Source organism: Tenrec ecaudatus, chromosome 13 (assembly GCF_050624435.1).
Source record: "Tenrec ecaudatus isolate mTenEca1 chromosome 13, mTenEca1.hap1, whole genome shotgun sequence".
NCBI lineage: Eukaryota > Metazoa > Chordata > Mammalia > Afrosoricida > Tenrecidae > Tenrec > Tenrec ecaudatus.
The window spans coordinates 64,662,704-64,682,903 of record NC_134542.1 but is presented as its reverse complement, the minus strand read 5'-3'; the positions used below and the strand labels follow the sequence as shown (position 1 = coordinate 64,682,903).

At 38.5% G+C, this 20,200-nt stretch overlaps 1 protein-coding gene across 1 annotated transcript in view; it reads right to left on the bottom strand.

Moving 5' to 3' along the window:
• Positions 1-20,200, bottom strand: part of OLA1 (Obg like ATPase 1) — a 143,560-nt gene that overhangs the window by 51,959 nt on the left and 71,401 nt on the right. Inside the window, exon 5 of the mRNA XM_075529384.1 lies at positions 9,247-9,422. Coding sequence (XP_075385499.1) covers positions 9,247-9,422 — 176 coding nt within the window. The remainder of the gene's footprint in view (positions 1-9,246; positions 9,423-20,200) is intronic.

Here is a 20,200-nt window from a genome sequence, read left to right as displayed (position 1 = left end):
ATTAAACATGCCTTAACTGGTTTGAAGCACTGTTTTTTAGAAATAAACCAATTAATTTCTAAACATTTGGGGAATTTTCTAGTAATCTTTCCATTACTGGTATATCAATTCCAAGTTGGGAGGACAGCATATTCTTTACATTTTCAATCATCTGAAATTTGTTCCTTTGCTTTCAGGCCAGCCATGTTGGTCAATTTTGGCACACATTCCCTTTTTAGCTGTGAAAAGGATGTGCATTCTGTACTTGTTAAATACATTATTTTATTTACATATGTAAATTAGCTCAAGTATTTTGAGTTGTTTAAATTTTCTGTATCCTTATTATAATTGTGTTAAGATATTCCATGATTTTTTTTCCTTTTAGTTTGGTCAGTTATGTACTTTGAGATTATTAGAGACAAACCAACTTAAAGACAAATTTGAAACTATTTTATCTTCTTTAATGCCTCTGAATTCTACTTTTGATATTAGTATGTTACACCAGGTTTTGTTTTATGTGTGCTTGCACTGCTTATAATTTTCTGTTCACTTCTCCTGTATCCTAATATTTACTTCTGTGAGTCATTCCAGCACATTCCTGGACCCGAAGGACTCAGCACATGAGAAGTGAAGGAGCTGGCACTCCATGCACACAGCTGGCATTCAAACGTGCAAACAGACTAAAACCCACTCAATTACATACTTTAAAACGGTGAACTTTATAGTATGTGAATTATACCTCAATGAAAAAGAAAAAAGAAAGACTGATAGTGTAGGGTTTCTGAATAATTAAGGAGGTAACATCCAAAGACTCAGTGGGACAACTAGCCACAGGAAGGAGACGTGAAGAGTTATCAGTAGACTTAGGCTTGGCTGGTGGGAACCTGACAGCACTCCTAGATCCAATAGCACTTGCTTATTTATAAAGGAGGAGACAAGGCCATTTGGTGGGGGGTTGTGATTGACAGAAGTCTGCAATAGTAAAAAAATAAGAGGTACGGAAGAACTGAAGTAGCTGCAGCAGAGTAAAAGGGTAATTAGAAAAGCTGGACGTTGGTAATAATGAGTTTATATGGATACTGACTCAACCAAATTAAACTGAACAAATGATCTCAGAAAACAACCAAAACAGAAACGGCACCCGTTTTCAGTGTATCCGAAAGAACAGACAGATGTCCATGCTGCAGAACTCTGCGTGCCCTTCCGTCCTCACACACCCAGTTCATCCCAATGGCATCTTACTGTGAGGATCTTACCGTATAGACTCGTGGATAAGCCGTTTTCCCAGGACATTTTTAGTGCAGTTTTTGCGGTAATATTAGGTGCCTCTGCTGACATTCGGGTCAGTTTATCCTGGCGTGTACATGGTAACTCTGCCTAAATGCTGTGCTCAGTCCACAAACATGTCATATACCAGGGAGTCAACATCTCTAAGCTACTGTTTAGCCTAGAGTCTAGTCTCATTTACTAGTAACCCTCAGCCAATGACTGATCCAAGTTAGTTGATAATTACTACAATTTTCTTATTCTTCCAGTAGAAAACTGCCAGTGCATGCCCTACACTATTTTCACGGGATCTATTCATTTAAACACATTTTACTGGTTGCCTTCCTTCTGCTATCTCAATCTCTCAGTCCTTCCGGTATGCCTCCTGAGATCACTTCTAGAGAAGTAGACTCCCAAATCCTGGCTCAAGCCTGCATCGGAGGAAGCCCAACTTAAAATACAGTCTGGACTAAAAGGTAATGACTCTTAGGACTAATGGCCCACACGAACCACGGCCTCCTTTAAGCTGAGACCAAAAGAACTAGATGGTGTCAGGCTATCACTAAAGACGATTCTGAGCAAGACCACAACAGAGTCCTGACTACAATGGGCAAAAATTAAAAAAAATAATAATAAAAGGTAGAACAAAATAAAATACTGGTCTTATTAGTTGGAAAGAGATGACCCCCAAGTCTATTATCCTGAGACAACCTTCCAAGTTGAAACTGAAGACACTTCCAGAAGCTACCTTGCAGCCAAATAAAATAGACAGAACTATAAAATAAACAACATGAAGAATGTGCTCTTCAGAACAATCAACTATACAAGACCAAACTGGCAATATTTGCTCAAAAATCAAGGAAGAGACGACAGGGAGGGTCAGGGAAGCCAAATGAATGGAAACGAGAAACCCAGGGAGGAAATAGAGTGCTGACACATTGTGGGCTACAATTGCTGTCATTGAACAAGCTGTATATAAACTACTGATTGAAAGTTTATTAGGTAAACTTTCCCCTACAGCACAATAGAATACTTAAAAATAGATATAATCCTTCAGTTAAAAAAAAGGTAACAAACCTCATGTATGTGTTTGTTTGTTTTCAATTCAAAATAACATAGTCTTGAGAAAACACATAACCTTTGCTTTTCCATGACATTGTTATCTTTTTCAACAATCACTAGTAGCAACAGTGGTTAAGGGATTGGCTGCTAACAGAAGGCTGATGGTTCTAAGCCACTGGCCACTCTGCAGGAGGAAGATGGGCTAACTCTTCTGTAAATGGGAATATTGGAAACTAATGGGCAGTTCTACTTTGCTCTATAAGGGTGCTATGAGTTGGAATCAATTCCGTGACAACAGGATATCTTATTTTTCAGATTGGCAAAACGAATCTGTTTCAAGTTTAGACAGAAACTTCTAAAATCTTTTTCTAGCAGTGACTCTGAATTATAGGTTGATGAATACAGGCCAGAAGCATCAAAGTACAATGTATTTGCCTTTGTGGGGCTTCAAAGAGTCCATGAGGAAGTACTGCAGCTTTTAGAATTTGGCTATTGGGTTTATCTGGAAGACACACACCACCCCTGGGAGAAACAAACTTTTACCAAAAAATGGAACCTTATGAATGGAATTTTTCCATGAACATTTGGAAGCTCCCTCATACTTAACTCATGCTTTATTTGGGGACTGTCAAAAGGGAATACTTTCCTTACATGTTTTTTCCTAAATAAATATTAAAACAATACACTAATATACTTTCATGAACATTAATATACTGTCAGTAACAGAGGCAAAGAAGGGTTTTAAAACTATCCAGCCGCTTTCCCACACTCACTTTTCTTTCTAGATATAACTACTATTAAAACACTATTAAGTGTATTTTTGGATCTCTATTTTCATGCTCTATAGCTTTATTTATAGATTTCACTATGTATGCCAAATTTTTACCACTTTCCCTTTTTATTTTACTACAGATTTTCCGTGCCTCTTTTAGTTTATTAATTTTTTATTTTATTGTAGTAATATATGTAATATAAAACTTATCATTTGAACCATTTTTAAATGTAAAATTCAGTAGCCTCAATTACTTACACAGTGCTGTGCAACTAATCAAATCCAGACGTTGTGTGATGCACTTATATGAAGGCTGTCGTTTCTTACATTAACAAGATTATACTATTATCATTATGTAGTCCTAATGGAAAAGCATTACTCTTCACTGTAGCCAACTGCTACACTTTTACACTATGCCATCTGACAATTGTTGGCGATTACTTCTTTTCATAATGATGGAGTAAACAGTCCAAGGCAACCCCTCTCTGAAGACAACAACCAAATCCACTGCCAGCAAGTCGACTAGTCTGTGACCTTACAGGAGAGGGTGGAACTGCCCTGTACGTTTCCAGACTGTGACTCTACAGGAGTAGAAAGCCTCCTCTTTCTCCAGAAGAGTATGTGGTGGTTTTGAACAGCACACTGATGGTTAACAGCCCAATGCGTAACCACCATGCCACCAGAGCTCCTCAAAACAAATCAAATATAGAAAATATTGCCCTAACAGCCACAAGGACCTGGTATGAAGCTCTTGCCAGCCTATGAAGAGGGGTGGGAGCGGAGACTGAGTGACTGGCTGACCTAGCCATATTCATCTCCCAACCTCCCCACCCCCCAACCCGCACTCACCCCCGCCCCACAAAATTCTGGGTAAGTTTCTGGCCTGAATGTGAAAATTAAAATAATACAGCTTTTATAAAACAAAATAGATCATTTTGATGACATTGATGTAGGAAATATTTAAGCAAATCATGAAAAAGCACTAACATCAAAATTAAGACCAGTTTATCAAAAGACAGTATAAACAGAACAACAAAAAACACAGAGAAGACATTTGCAATCAATTTACAACAAATAACTAGCACCCAAAATGAATAAATAACTTTCACACATTAATAAGAAAAAGGCTTTCATAGAAAAATGAACAAGAGAGTAGCAAAGATGAAACATACAACTTTACTCTGGTTCCTAAATGCTTTACCACCACCACCACCATCATGATCCCAATTCTACAAGTCTGGCTAGATCGAGAATGTACAGTGGTACAAATAGGAACTGGAAACACAGGGAATCCAGGGCAGATGGTCCCTTCAGACCAGTGGTGAGAGTGGAGATACCAGGAGGTGGACGGAGGGTGAGGTGGAAAGGGGGAATCGATTATAAGGATCTATATATAACCTCCTCCCTGGGGAACGGACAACAGAAAAGTGGGTGAAGGGAGACGTCGGACAGGCCAAAACATGATAAAATAATAATTTATAAATTATCAAAAGTTCATGAGGGAGTGGGGAGCGGGGAGGGAGGGGAAAAATGAGGAGCTGATGCCAGGGGCTTAAGTGGAGAGCAAATGTTTTGAGAATGATGAGGGCAATGAATGTATAAATATGCTTTACATAATTCATGTATGTATGGACTGTGATAAGAGTTGTATGAGCACCCAATCAAATGATTGAAAAAGAAAAATGAACAAGAGAAAGCAAATACCCATCAAAAAAGTAAAATCCAAAAGGCCATCACACTTCAAAAGCTTATAAATAGTTAGGCAACTTCAAATTAAAGTAATAACCAAATATCACCATATAACTATCAAAATGTAAACTTTTTTTTTTCAAATCTGACAATTGCTGGCAATAGCCTAAGTTCTCATACACTAGAAAAACTGTGATGCTGCCTGGTAAAGTTTAAAAAACTAAAACCAAGCTCACTGCCATCAAGTCTATACCAACTCATAGTAACCCAATAGGTCAGGGCAGAACCGCCCCTGTGAATTTCCAAGGCTGTAACTCTACAGGAGTACAAAGTCCCATTTTTCTCCCCAAAGTTTAAAATATATTATTGCATTTCTAGAGAAATGCCCTGGACTACCTTTAATGCTTGGGGCAACGTGGCTCACTGGTTCCTGGCCAATGCTCATACACAACTGTCTGTCAGAGCTGCCACGATGAGTAAGAGGCGGGAGCCAAGCTCCCAGCATCAATTAGATTAGTTAGAAAGGCCTGGCGATCTGGATCACAACAGCCTGTCCACAACCAAGCACCCTGTTGTTTTGTTACACGTGGAATCGCCTCGGGTCAGGGCAACCAGCTACAGGCAGCTCCACCACCACCCTACGTACACCAGAATATCCCTCACTCCCACCAGAAATATTTTTTTAGCAGTATTGTTTTTAATTGCAAAACAAATGGAGGGCTGATGGGAGAGGGTTAAAATGTCCATCCATAGAAGAGATTTCAAACATGGGGTGCATCTCTTCAATAAAATATTTAACAGCAAGAAAAATTCATTAAAAGTTCATCTGAACACAGATAAAGTATACAATGTTATGTAAAAAAAAATACAACCCGCAAACACAGTTCGGCCCAGGGTTATAAACACCTGGCTTAGGAACATCTCCTGAAGTCCTTTACACTTATGCAAATTTGCCCTCACTTTGAAACGAGCAAAAAATACTTCATTACAATCACCTTCATTCACTCTATGCACAACTTTTAAATTGCTGAAAAAGTTTCAAGTTTTTTTCTTGCACTAACCCACTGTCATCAAGTCTATTGAGACTAATGGCAACTCTATAAGACTAAGCAGATATATTTCCTGGGGTTTCTGAAGCTACACATCTTACAGAAGCAGGCAGCTTCATCTTTCACCCTGGGAGAAGCTGGAGGATTCAAGCTCCCAACATTCACCCCCTGCCATTGAGTCCATTCTAACTCAAAGTGTCCCTCTATGGGGCCTCCGATGCTGTCATTTGACAGGAGCAGACAGTTTCATCTTTCTCCTGTGGAACAGTTGTTGGTTTTGAACCCCTGACATTATGGTTAGCAGTCTGGCACTTATCCAACAGAGTCACCAAGTAAGGCTACATAAGAACCATATTCACTTGTTCTGTCTTAAAAACACATTTTCATTCATAGTCCAGGTACTGCCTGTACATGCAATATGGTACTATGTACTTAAAAGTTCTAAATCAGGATAATTAAATTCATACTGTTTAGGGGAACATACAACTGGCTGTTTACTTAAAGTCAGGATATTTTTACTATGAAATTCAAGTGGTTGGGATAGAAGGATTTAGGATTGGTAAGGGATGGGAAAAATTTGGGGTGCTACTAATATCTATTTCTTGCCATGTGAGGGAGTTTATTAGCGTTTGTTTACAACCATTTGTTAAAATACACATATAAGGCTAACTTTATCAATTTTTAAAACGAATATCTGGTTGAAAAAAACGGGTGTACAATTTACTGAGTAAAATCTTAATTAATAAAATCTTAATCAGTATATAAAACCTCTTGAAATCTTAGCTTCTTTAGTTCTAAAAATGGGAATAATAACGTATTTCCAGTCACAAAGTTCAAGTAAGATGACGATAAAATTGTCTTGTTCAATAAAGATAAGGTATAACTTAAAATACAGTATTTTTTTTAAGTTGAGAGACATGGGTCTATAAATAGTTTATTATAAAGCAGCTGAACTGAATATGAAGGAAAGTGAAGATGGAATAGTGATACTTTGGGGAAATGAGAAAAACAAGGCTGAAATGCTTCCTATCCACCCTAAAGAGCTCGGCACTGAAGAGAACAATGGCCAGGGAGAAAGTGTTTAGATTTTTCTATTAAGTCCAGAGCCATACTATGATTTCAAATCCTGAAAAGGAGTTTGAGGGAAATGATGAGAAATAAGAAGAAACTGTTGAACAGTGTGGTAGATATATAATCATTTGTCAATTTGAGGATTAAGAGTGTAGGGGTGGTGTCTAGCTTGCCAATCGAATCATAGCATGTGTGGGCATGGCCTTCTTCTGAGAATCCTGGGAAATTGGTACTTCTTGGAGGCATGAGACACTTCTCTCCCTTGCTACTTCCTGGGAGACATTGCAGCTGACAAGACACATGAAACTACCCTAGTGCCCTGAGCCGGACAAGCCACATGGCTGCAACCAGACCTCTGAAGCTAAGAAGCCAGAGAGACCCCTGCCAGCACTGAGATGCTTACAACGCCACTGGATCCAAAGACTTTCTACCCATTGGCTTGTGATCGTCTTGAATTTGGCTTCATTGCATGTGTTTTGTGAGTCTGAAGAGCACTTTATAGATTGGTATCGGACATATGGGCTAATATCAGATTTATGGTCTTGTACTGGACTGGGTCGGAATGTTTTGTCAATGTTCAATTGCCCTTGTATATAAATCTCTTTCTTATACACATATGCGTGTTTATTAATTTGTTTCTCTAGTCTACCTGGACTAACACAAATAGTAAGTAATAGTGTTCAACATTCAGGTTTTCTTTCCTTCCTTCCTTCATTTTTTACTTCAGGTTTTCTTTGAGGGGATAAGCCGGGAAATGCTTTAAAATTTTAATAAGATCAGTATGTTCAGTTTTAAGGCAGCTGTTATTTCTGAAAGACTTACAGCTGCCAACCATGACTCAAGTAACTAAGGGGCAACTGCAACAAGATTCGTTCTAATCAGGAACCTCGATGTTCCGTGGAAACGCATTACTTTCAATTCCACCATCTCATTCTCATCAGTTCATTTCTTCCTGTTCAAAGAATAATTGTTTTCACACCCAATATTTAATATAAACCCCTCTCTCTTCTTAAGTCTTAAATAAGTTCAAACAAATCTCTTTCTCTTCCTCAGTCCATTTGAATAGGAAATAACCATGATGTTGAGGGAGGTGTTAGATACTGCTAACATGAGTCTTTCTGTTTTAAGGCCAGGGCACTAACAACCATGCCTTATTTAGAGAGTATGACTAAGTTTAAGGGTTGATTCTATAATGGATTTCCCCTTTAAAGAAAGAGGAGTTTTTCGCTCAATAGTGAATCTTTCAAATTAAGTAAATATAAAGGAGATGGGGAAAGACAATCCTTTGTTTCTGGAAGTCAGAAAATTAAATATAAATACAAGAATTAAAATGTAATATGGAAAAAAATAACTAAGCAATCATGCCTACATAATAAAACCTCAGTGAGCTTCCTGGTTGGCTAAAAACATCAATACTTGGGAGGGTGATGTGTGTCCTTGTGGAATATGGAGCTCTGTGCCAGGGACACTCCCAGCCCTCATCTCATCCTACATACATCTTCCTGGTGCCCTGTTTTGGTACCAGGTACCAAAACAGTACATTAAAACTGTAATGTGGGGTGGGGGCGGGAATGAGGGAGGGAGGGGAGATGGGAAGGGAGGGTGGAAAGAAGAGGGGGGAAAGTCTTATGGCAAAGGAATCTAAGAAGCAAAATAGCATGGGAGACTTTGATAAGTGAGACAATGTCCACAGGGCTTTAGAAAGTTCATGAGAAAATGTCATAGAAAGATAATGGAATTTTCCTACAAATTTTCAAAAGCCCCTTCATGTAGTGAAGGCACTGCTTTATTTTTAAATATAAAATAGAATTTGATGGTATATAAATTAAAAGCTTCCAAACAGACTTTCCAATATTACCGTGTCGCTAGTAACTATTCACCAATGATGTGACAGTAAACATGTCACTTAGGAAAATGATGTGTGTTTTCACTCCCTAAGAGAGTAAAATCGCCAGCCTACTCTGTATTCCTCTAGTCATGCCCAGTCCTAGTTGACTAACTTCCTCCAAATCTGTGGAACATGTACTGCCAGTCACTACTCTGAATCTGATGAGCATTTTTTTTAAGCTAAAACCCACCTAATTCTAACATGAAATTGTAAGGATCTACCAGATAACCATACAAAACGCTCAGTGCTACAGGTAAATCTGGCGTGCTCGGAAGAGCTAAAGTAGCTTCCACCACAACCCTTGGTTGCCTGCCCCCAAATCAATTGTTTAACAATGGTTTTAAACGTAAAGGAACTCTGGGATTTTGAAAGTCCATAAAAATATTAGCTCCTTTATGTGCTTTATTTAAAAAACAGTTTTTAACGAACATGAACTCGGATATGTAAAGATGCTATAAATGTTTACTTACATATTCAGGTTTTAGTTTTTTATCTCCTCCTCTCACAGCCACCTTTTCTAGTTTATCTATAATGGGCCCAAACATTTCCTCATCTTTGAGCTGAAGCTCTTCATGTATGATTTCTATATCTCGAACAGGATCCACACTTCCTTCAACATGCGTGATATCGTCATCTTCAAAAGCACCTAAAAATTAATTAAAGGGAAGGACTTCAATAAACAGGCAATATGCAGGGTCATTATAATTAGAATGAGTACTGAGAGAGATTCCTAAAAGGTTAATAAATAGTCAGTCAATAAATTATCCTCAGTTCTATGGGTGTTGGGCACAGTATCCTACCTCCACTCCTCACCCCCAATTACAATATTTAGAGCACAAAGATTCAAGTCTCAACATTTTGAAAATTGAATCAAATAAAAAGAACTGTGGACTTTAAAAAAAGACAATGATGCTCTAGACGGCTGGCCTTTCCAAGTTTGGTCATTAAAAGCTATTGAATTCCAGGCAGGAGAGTCGGAACTTCTAAGCTGCACTAGTAGGGTTTCCAAGGGAAACCAGATTTGGGGGATGGGGGGACGGGAAGAAGGCCTGAAATCATCTGGCAGACCTCTTCCCTGCTTCAATCTACTTTATCACTGTGGTTCTGACGGTGATTAGATAATGAACCACTCAGACACACAATTTACACAGCAGCTAATTTTGTCGGCCTGATTTGAGGGTATGGTTTTTAGGGGGCTATCAAAGAAGCAGATGAAGGTGCATTTGTCATATATGAGTGACAACCATTCACACTATCTGAACAAAATGCTGCTGGCCCTTATTAGAAACACATGCTATTATCACATATTTAAAGTGCAGTTGAAGCCATAATTTCAAATTGCCAACTAGAAACATAAGGGTAAAACAACCAGATATCACTGAAGCATGTGTACTGACTTTATGCCCTTTTGAAGACATAATGTGGCAACATAATTCAACTGGGTTTTACTCAAATTAGGAGCTAAAGAAGAGTTATCACAAAAATGAACAAATACAGAAAATATAAGACGGCAATGCTACGCCCATAAAATAATGAACACATTTATGAACAAATTAAATAAATATAAACCTTTATATATTGCAAATTAATTTCATTAAAATTACAAATTAGATTATACTCTCAAAATGAGAGGTTTCCATCATAAAGTATCAAGTCCTTTGGAAGGCGGTATCAGGGAAATCATGAGAGACCGTTCATTTGATTGAGTTTAATAAAAGAAACAACGAATATCGCCCATTCCTAGATACCAAAGACCAACATATTCTCATTACTGGCTAGAAAGAGTTTTTAAAATAATTCCCATAATTAAAAATGAGTTGTTTGTTTCTTGAAGTGGAAAACAATATAAAAAGGACGAGCCTACGACTGCGGGTAAAGCATGTCACCAAAGCAATACTTAAGGTTTAGGCCTAGAACTGATGCAGACATGATGTCAGACTCCTAGGAACAAAACCGACAAGAAATAGGGAGATGATTTTGACTAATAAACACAGTAGACAGTGGGAGACGACTTTGACTAATAAACACAGTAGACAGTGAGTAGTCTAGGGAAAAGTTTTGAATCTTTGAAAAGTACAAAAACGTCTACCTGGATGCCCTGCATTATGAGGGGTCTTCAAAAAGTTCACGGAAAAAAGAAAGGCGAAGATAATGGAATTTTCCCACAAACTTTGCCCCTCATATTTACTTGTCATAATTTGAAGCTTCTTGCACAAATGGTACAATAGAATAAATCATAAATAAAAATGAGTTTTCTAGCAGCCAACACCAAAAAAAAAGAAAAAAGAAAAGAAACAAGCAAACAACATGTTAGTGATCAAATAATGAAGCTTTTTCTGAAACTTGAGGTGTCAACAATCTCACAGGGCGGTACTTCTGGCGGCCTAACGGGAACTTACAGCAGCACTGTTCCCTACAGCAAACGTGTTGTGGTTGCTAGGTGCCATTGCATTCAGTTCTGGCTCACCACTGCCCCATAGGGTTTCTGAGGTGACACGCTCATGGAAGCAAACCATCCGCTCATGGAAGCAAACCATCCGGTCTTTTCTCTCACACAGCCGCTGAATGGTGCTTCAAAATGAACCTAGCGGTTAGCAGGTAGTGTTAACCACTGCATCACCACAGCCTCCAAAGCAAATACATTAGCAAGTTTTAAATGGCAATTTCTTAAAATTACTCATGTCCACCAATTCCAATTCAGGCAACCATGAGTGCTGCCGAGGAGAACTGCTCTTTGGGGTTTTCTTGCTGCTCTCACAAAGCCAGATTACCAGCTCTTTTTCCCACGGAGCCAGTGGGTGGGTTCAAATTGCCAAACTTCAATAACCGAGTGCAAACCACTTGTGCCACCCAGTGGATAATAGAGAGGTTCATACTACACTGACTCCTTGCTTATTGACTATCTCACCCCACATTTTAGACTCCTGACAAAAGTAAAGCACCGACTACCTAACTGTTTTCTGCAATAACGACATACATGTGACAATTACAAATGCTGAGTTTTGGGACTATGATGGTTATGATTATGTAACAACTCTGCTGGTCCATGATTCTCAGTGGTTCGGCAGACAAATGATGATGATGTCATTGGCAGTTACACAATAAGGTAGCCATCATCTACCCTCTATTTTCCCTAATGCCAGTGTTCACATAATGGCCTGATCTTTGTAACCTAACCATGCTGATAATCGAAGAGTGGGCGTAATTGCATTTCTTCGGGGTCCAAAGAAAACAAAAATTTTTTGATGATGTGCACTAGTCTCAAAAGATTATCTACATTAAAGGGGAAAGAGGTCACTTGTATGCCTTAAAACTTTTAAATTATTCCCTGGAATGAACCTTGACTAATGTCAACACAGATCTGTAGGCAAGGAAAGGAGTTATGGCTATATATATCATCATTAATTCAATTTCCAAATTATTAGAAATCAACACCCATATTGTCTGGCTGTCATATTGTGGGAACTGCGTGTTGGTATAATGTTGGAAACTAAGCCACTGGTGTTTCAAATATGAACAGGAACATCAATGATTGACAAGGTCCAGCTAAAAACTAAAGACTAAGAAGAAAAGCTAAAGGGTAATTATGGATCACACTAAAATACTGTCTAATATAGTGCTGGAAAAGAAGACCTCTCATCTGAAAGGTATTCAATAAACACAATGGCCATAACAATGAACTTGAACTACTATCAAGCTGATGTGGGACTGGGAAAATTTTCATTCTGCTGTCCATGGGGTCACCTGGAGTCCAAGTCGACTTACTGGCAACTATCAACAGCAATAAGAAACAATTCAAACCATGTCGTATAGATTTTGCATAACAGTGTTGTTCCCAAGCACGAGGTTACATATCCTAACTTACCAACGGTTATTTATTATTCTATTCATTTGTAGGATGACTTCAAGAACATTCATGTAGAAAGCCAAGGTCATTAAAAAGACAGGAAAGACAAGAACAGCGTGCATGGCAGAAGAGACACTGAAATTTACTCTTTAGTAAGCAACTAAGGGAAATGGAAAAAATGATGACATCAAAGAGCTGAACAGAAATCTTCAGAGGCCAGCTTAAGAAGACAAAGTAAAAAAAGTATTAAAATATAATGTGCAAAGACCTAGAGTTAGACTATCAAAATAGGAAGTACATGTGAAACATACCTTAAACTGAAAGGACAGAAGAGAAATTCAAGGCTCAAGTTGTAATATTAAAGGAAGCATCATAACAAGATGGAGAGAATACACAGTCACGGCATCAGAAAGAACTGGTCAACATTCCACCGTTCAAGAAGCAATGGGACGGAAGGGAAGAAGGTCAAGCTGCACTGAAGGTCTGAGTCAAAAACAAGGCTCTGGGAATTGACAGAATGCCAACTGAAATGTTTCAACAACCTGGTAGCACTTAAACTCATCTACGACAAGAAATATGGAAGACGGCTACCTGGCCAACTGACTGGAAGAGGTTAATACGTGTATACATTATAAAGAAAGGTGACCTAACAGAATGTAGAAATTATACAATATTACCAATTCACATGCAAGTAAAATTTTGCTGAAGATCATCCAACAACGGTTATAGCAGTACATTGACAAAGGGTCGCCAGTGGCTCAGGCTGGATTCAGAAGAGGATGTGAAACAAGGGATATCTTATTGATGATGTCAAGTGAATTGAATAAGGAAGACCAAAGAAGAATCAATGGATTTGAATTATGGTGCAGGAGAAGAATCTTCAAAGTACCATGAATTTCCAGAAGAACAAACAAGTCTGTCTTGGAAGTTCAGTCAGAATACTCCTTAGAAACCAGGATGGCAAGATTTTGCCTCACATACTTTGGACATGTTATCAGGAGAGACCAGTCCCTGGAAAAAGAACATCATGCTTGATAGAAGGGCAGAGAAAAAGACCTTCAACAAGATGGACTGACAAAGTGGCTGCAAAAATGGGTTCAGATGTAACAACATTTGTGAGGATGGCGTAGAACCTGGCTGTGTTTTTGTTCTATTGTGGATCACTAATGGGGTCACTATGAAAGTTTATTTCAATTTCACAAACTAAAACAGTGTTCCCCAAAGAGAGATCACTGCACTGTTAAAGTACATGACTTTAGGCATCTTAAAAAAAAACAAAACCCAAAACACTGTTATTTCCATTTCAATTCTCTTTCAGTCGTTCTGTTTATGTCCAGGACAAAGTCTCAGTTTGACACTGTGGATCTTTAATCTCTAACAAGTACTAATCTTTCTACTAGTTGAGCAGGCGCAAGGCACAAGAGCTTCTGAATATGAAAATATTTAATACAACCGTAGTTTTGTATTTATTCTCATTACCTTCTTCAATTTTGGCAAGTGATACTAATTTTCCACTTACATTAATCACAAACTTTCCTATTCAAATAAATTTAGACAACTCTGCAAGTTATTATGCATAAAGTATTAAATTTGAATGAACATGTAGAAAATAATCCCATTTGGGGTAAGATTACATCTATCAAGAGAAATGTCTGAAAATATTAACTACCGTATATACTCAAATATAAGCTGAGTTTTTCAGCACATTTTAATGCTGTTTTGTGGTAAAAGTAGGTGCCTCGGCTAATATTCGGGTTGGCTTATACTCGAGTACATACAATATGGTCGTTTTGAAGGTAGTGTGTGTGCGTGTGAGAGAGAGAGAGAGAGAGAGAGAGAGAGAGCACTAGCTGAAGGGGTATGAGAAGGGAAGTACTGTGCAATACTTTGGGAAGCACAGTCAGAGAGGCCTCTCTCCAGACATTTGAGGTGAGACCAGACTGGTCAGAATGAGGCAGTAATGTGATCTGGGGGAGGATCAAAGAAGGAAGTATACCAGCTGCCTTCAAGTCAATTTCAACTCATAGTAGCTTGTAGGACTGAGTAGAATGCCCAACATTCTACTTTACAGAAGCAGAACGCTGTATCTTTCTCCTGTAGAGTAGCAGATGGTGGGTTCAAACCCCACCAGTAAAGTTAGCAGCCAGGTGCTTAACTATCACACAATTAGTGTTCAGAGCAATTATATACAGAGAAAGATGAGTACAGAAAACTAGTCATTGGCAATAGCAAAAAAAAAAGGGGGGGGGTTCTTTGAGAAATATTTTAGACAAAATATTTGAAGAAATATTTTTATCCCTTTTAATTATCTCTATTTGTTTCATTCATTTATCAGTGATGAGAATATTGTGACTTAGGAAATAAACATAGGCCTAACCTCGTTTTTCTTATATTTCAAGAGTACAAAAGAATTACATTTTGGCATTTATAAATCCATAACCTCATGAGAACATTCCATCCTCTATACTCTATACTCTTAAGTAGGCTAATTCTATACTGTAAGACACCCTAAAAGTTCTCATCACAATCTGTAAAGAAATTCTACTAGTTAAACAAAGTGGTCCACTTAGAAATCATAGTTTCACCTTCCAAGTAAGCTGGCACAAATAAACATTGACACAACAATTAACCTTCACCAACTGCTGTTTAATCAACCAAATGATAAAGAACAGACATCATACTTATTACCCAAAACCAGGATCAAACAGTAAAATAAAGTCATATACAAAGCTTCTGCACAGTAACTAACTTCCATACCAAAAAGCAGTACAGCAACTGAAAATGTGCCTCAGGAGCTGGCCAACTGTTTTGCATTGTCCATTAGTAATAGAGACTGTGAAGTGTGTACTTCATATCCTCTAATCTGTAACCTAGACTAACAACCAAAGGAATTACCTAAAATCTAGTATTTTCTTCTACATTACTTCAGTTTTTTAGTTTAACACAGTAAAATACAATTGAGTAGTCTATTACAAATAACACATATTATTTTAAAATATTTTTCTGTTAATGACAATGACCAAATGCTAAGGGAAATATCTTCTGGACAATGAACTACTAAGCAATTTAAATTCTTTTCTTTACTATTTTTACATCACTTAAGCTTTCTATAATAAATACGTGTTATTTTATTTTTAAAAGTAATTTTGTAAAAAGTTTAGCTTGCCGGGTACATAAAGAAAATGTGGTGAAGAAAGGTGATGGAGCTCAGCTATCAAAGGTATAGCGTCCAGGGTCTTAAAGACTTGAAGTCCATGGTCCTTTCCACAGTCTTAGGCAACCCCATCATTCAAATGCACTGATTCTTCATTGGTTTTCTTTAGTCAATGTTCATCTTTCACATGCATATTAGGTGATTAAATACACCCTGGCTTGGGTGAGGTGCACCTTAGTCCTCAAAGTAACATCCTTGCTCATCAATACTTTTAAGAGGTTTTGTGCAGATTTACATTTGTGCTTTGTTGACTAAGTCATGACAACTGACTTTGATGACTCCTTCTTACTCACTCAATGACTAGACAACCTAGCTGAAACCAGTCTTACGGATTCAAGAGAATATTCACTAGCAAAGACTGATTTACAGCTGGACCTCAGAATTCTACAACTGCATTAAATAAGATATGTAGGTTAACTAATTTCCTTGAGTTAGAAAGTGAGAGGGGGTTCTCAATTTATATTTAGTTCAAAAACTTCCTCCAAGATATCAGAGAAAGAATGAAATTTAGAACACACAGAGAATGAATAAATCATTCTGCTAACAGAATTCTTCCCCCAAAGACAGAGGTTTAAGATCCTAGTCTTCAGGTTTGAAGATGAGCATGTCTATATAAATCGAATTTAAATTATACTTAGGGTATATATTTATATTTGTAGATATTTATATAGCTTCAGAGAAGTTAAAAGATTCTGTAAACATAAATGGAAACAGTTATTTTAGTAATATAAACTGCTAATGATATAAAAGCAAAAATGAAACAGTGGGCTTTGTGGGCTGTACTTACATACTGAAAAATGAATAAGTAACACTGAATTAGAATTGATGCCTTTGACTCATGCTCTTGGCAAAGCATACTGAATATACCATCAATGGCCAGTAGAATGAAGAAATCTGTCTCCGAAGAATGCTCTCTAGAATCAAGGATGGTTGAGACTTCATCTCATATACTTTAGATATGCTTTCCAGAAGGACCAGTCCTTAGAGAAGGACAACCTGCTCAGTAACCTAGAGGACCAATGAACACGAGGAAGACCTTCGGTGAAATGGATTGACAGTGCCTCAAAGGTGGCAACAGATGTGAGGCTGGCACAGGACCTGGCAATGTCTGCTGTATAAAGAGTCAGTCCCAACTCACGCAAAGGCGCCTGAAAGCAACATGCTTACCATAACAAACCAATCAAAAGCACTATGGAGTTCTCAACTTCATTTCCCAGAGGAAACAAACAATTAATTCAGATATAGGTAAGAACCCAAATTAATCTAGTCTCTGTGACAGGCTTATGCTGGAAATAAAATGAAACTAAAACCAGACAAAAGAGTTACTTTTGCTCTGCTTATTTCACTTTGCCTTAAGCCACACATCTCTTTCTCTCTCATAATAGGAAAATATCACCCCTTTGACAGACCCACATTTCCATCAGAGTTTTCAAAAAGCTTAGAAAAGTAAAATGTGCATGAGGCTGACTGTAAAGCATCAATCTAAAATTAAAGAACATGATTCACTCAGGACTTCTCCACAAAGTACATGGCATATACGGAAGCAATCAAGCAATGCTACAAGCAAAACCACTCTCAATCTTGAGACCAGTAGACATTCGGTGTCAGACATAACAATAAAGAGGGTCACTAAGGTTTTGAGATAACTAAAAACATATTTTGTGCATTAGTTTCTCCTTATTTTAAGAATCTGTTTAATTTTAAAATAATATATACTGTTTAAACAGTGACTGAGCAGCAAGACTTTGTGCTGGAAGGATGAGGTAAAGAGAAAGAAAGAGAGAAATGGTAGAAGTCATAGAAAATGTAAGAATCTTAAGTCAGTGCACTAGCCTTTGGGTTCTGACACCAACCACTAACAGACAAGAAACAACACACTGTACTCGGAGACAACATTCACGTAATTCTACTAAATGTGCAGATCACTAGAAAATCCTGCACAACAGTTACTGGCACTGTACATACACTGCAGACAATTAGGCATCCACACCATGAAGGACTCCTTAAAGTCACTTACAAGTTATGAACTATAACCCAGAATCAACACCTGTACTTAATTACATTCCTAGGAGCTGCAACGCAGCGACACTTTCCAAAGAAGTGGGCAGAAAAGAAGTACTTTAATGAGAACTAGTATTCATCTCTCGACAAGATTTTCACTGCTCATTCCACATTACATAATAGATACTTTTTAAGTGTGTAAAAGGCACATTTCATCAATGATGTTTTGAATTAATATTTATTGAAATTCTGCCCTACTTCCAATGTTGTGCTAGCTGGTTTTGCTGCATTTAACCTTCCCAACAGCCCTCTCACTAGCTTCCTAATCATCACCACTTTCAAACATCTTTCTCCACAGCTAAGCTTTCTAAACACCACTCAGCCTATGCCAGTAGAAGAAGCGCTCTATAATCTGGCCTCACTCTACCCTTTCAATTTTACCACCACTACTCGCCACAAATCCTCAACTCAAGCCAGACTCTCCTCTATGTTCAGCTGTCAACTGCATCCTGGTTCCCTGCTTCCTGAGTCTCAAAGACACACATCCTTCTGGATCTGTTACAAATTATATCCATCCTTAAAATGCACAGCTTAGCTTTCCATAGGGCAATTCCAGAGGAATACAGTTCTAAGAAGTCTCCAGTAGTCATGATTGATAAGGGGGTATAGGGACTTGCTCGGGAATGTGTCCAGGGTTTGTATAAGTCAGAAATAACTGAATGGCAATGAATTTTTGCTTTGCTTTTTGTTCAGAGCAAAGTACAGTTAAATTGATGACTAAACACATGACCCCAGACATGCTTCTGGGAAAATTTAGTTACCTAAATTCAGAGGCGCTATCTTGTTCCCTTCAGTGCCGTGAGCAGAGTTGATACACAATTGGGTAGAGGCAAAGGGATGGACGGATGGATGGACAGAAGGATGGACTTAGTAGCACTCAGAATGAAGAAGCATAAGGGGCAGTGCAGGCTCTAGTGGGGCCTGCCAGGCAGCACAACAGCAGAGATCACTTTCGGAGCACACAATGACACTTAGCAAGCATTTCCAAGGCACCTGTGGCTAAACATGTTGATCCAGAAGTGAACAAGGTAAGAAAAGCATAGCAAACTGCTCATATGTCAGGATTTTTTAAAATTTCAGCTCTTTACCTATAAATTGCTTAATTATTGGTGATAATTTTCTGAAGACTTCTTGGGTATGTTGCAGTGGTTTACCAATTATGGTAAATGTTAACAATTTTTAGTTTATTAATAAAATTAACAAATGGATACCGACTCAGCAACCTGAGAGGGCAGAGTAGAAGTACCCCCTGTGGATTCCCTAGGCTGTTTTTGGGGAGTAGAAAGCCTGTGGTTAGCAGCCCAACGAGTGACCACGACATCAAGGCTCCTAACACGTGGAAAGGCATACCTACGCAATGTAATTACGTAGCACATACACACACACACAAATGGGGGAAGAAGGTGGGTGCTGCGGCCTTTTAGGAAAGTATGATGGGAAACAGGGAAGAACATTCTGGATAGTACTCGTAAGTATAAAGAAGTGCTTTAACGAGGTGCCAAAGGGATCAGGTATAAGGCATCATAAAAAAAAAAAAGACCATAGTGAATGAAGGGGGAAGCGCAGAGTGGAGACCCAAAGCCCATTTGTCAGCCACTGGAGATCCCCTCACAGAGGGGTCTAGGGGAGGAGATGAGTCAGTCAGGGTGCGATGTAGCACCGATGAAGAATGCAGCTTTCCCCCAGATCCTGGATGCTTCCTCTGCCCCAACTACCATGATCCGAATTCTACCTTGCAAGACTGGATAAAGCAGAGGTTGTACACTGGTGCATATAGGAGCTGGAGGCACAGGGAATCCAGGGTGGATGATACCTTCAGAACCAGGGGTGTGAGAGGAGATACTGGGAGAATAGAGGGTGAGTGGGTTGCAAATGGGGAACCGATTACAAGGATCTACATGTGACCTCCTCCCTGGGGGACGGACAACAGAGAAGGGGGTGAAGGGAGACGCCGGTTAGGGAAAGATATGACAAAATAATAATCTATAAATTATCAAGGGCTCATGAGGGAGGGGGTAGCGGGGACGGAGGGGAAAAAAGAGGACCCGATGCAAAGGGCTTAAGTGGAGACCAAATGCTTTGTAAATGATTAGGGCAAAGAATGTACAGATGTGCTTTATACAATTGATGTATGTATATGTATGGATTGTGATAAGAGTTGTATGAGCCCCTAATAAAATGTTTTTTAAAAAAAGCGCTTAAAGGCACCGACGCTAGAATCAGAATACCTGATTTCAAATCTGTGTTTCAGTCGGTCTTCGGACTCATCAGATGAAAGAAAATTAACTTCTCTATTCTTTAG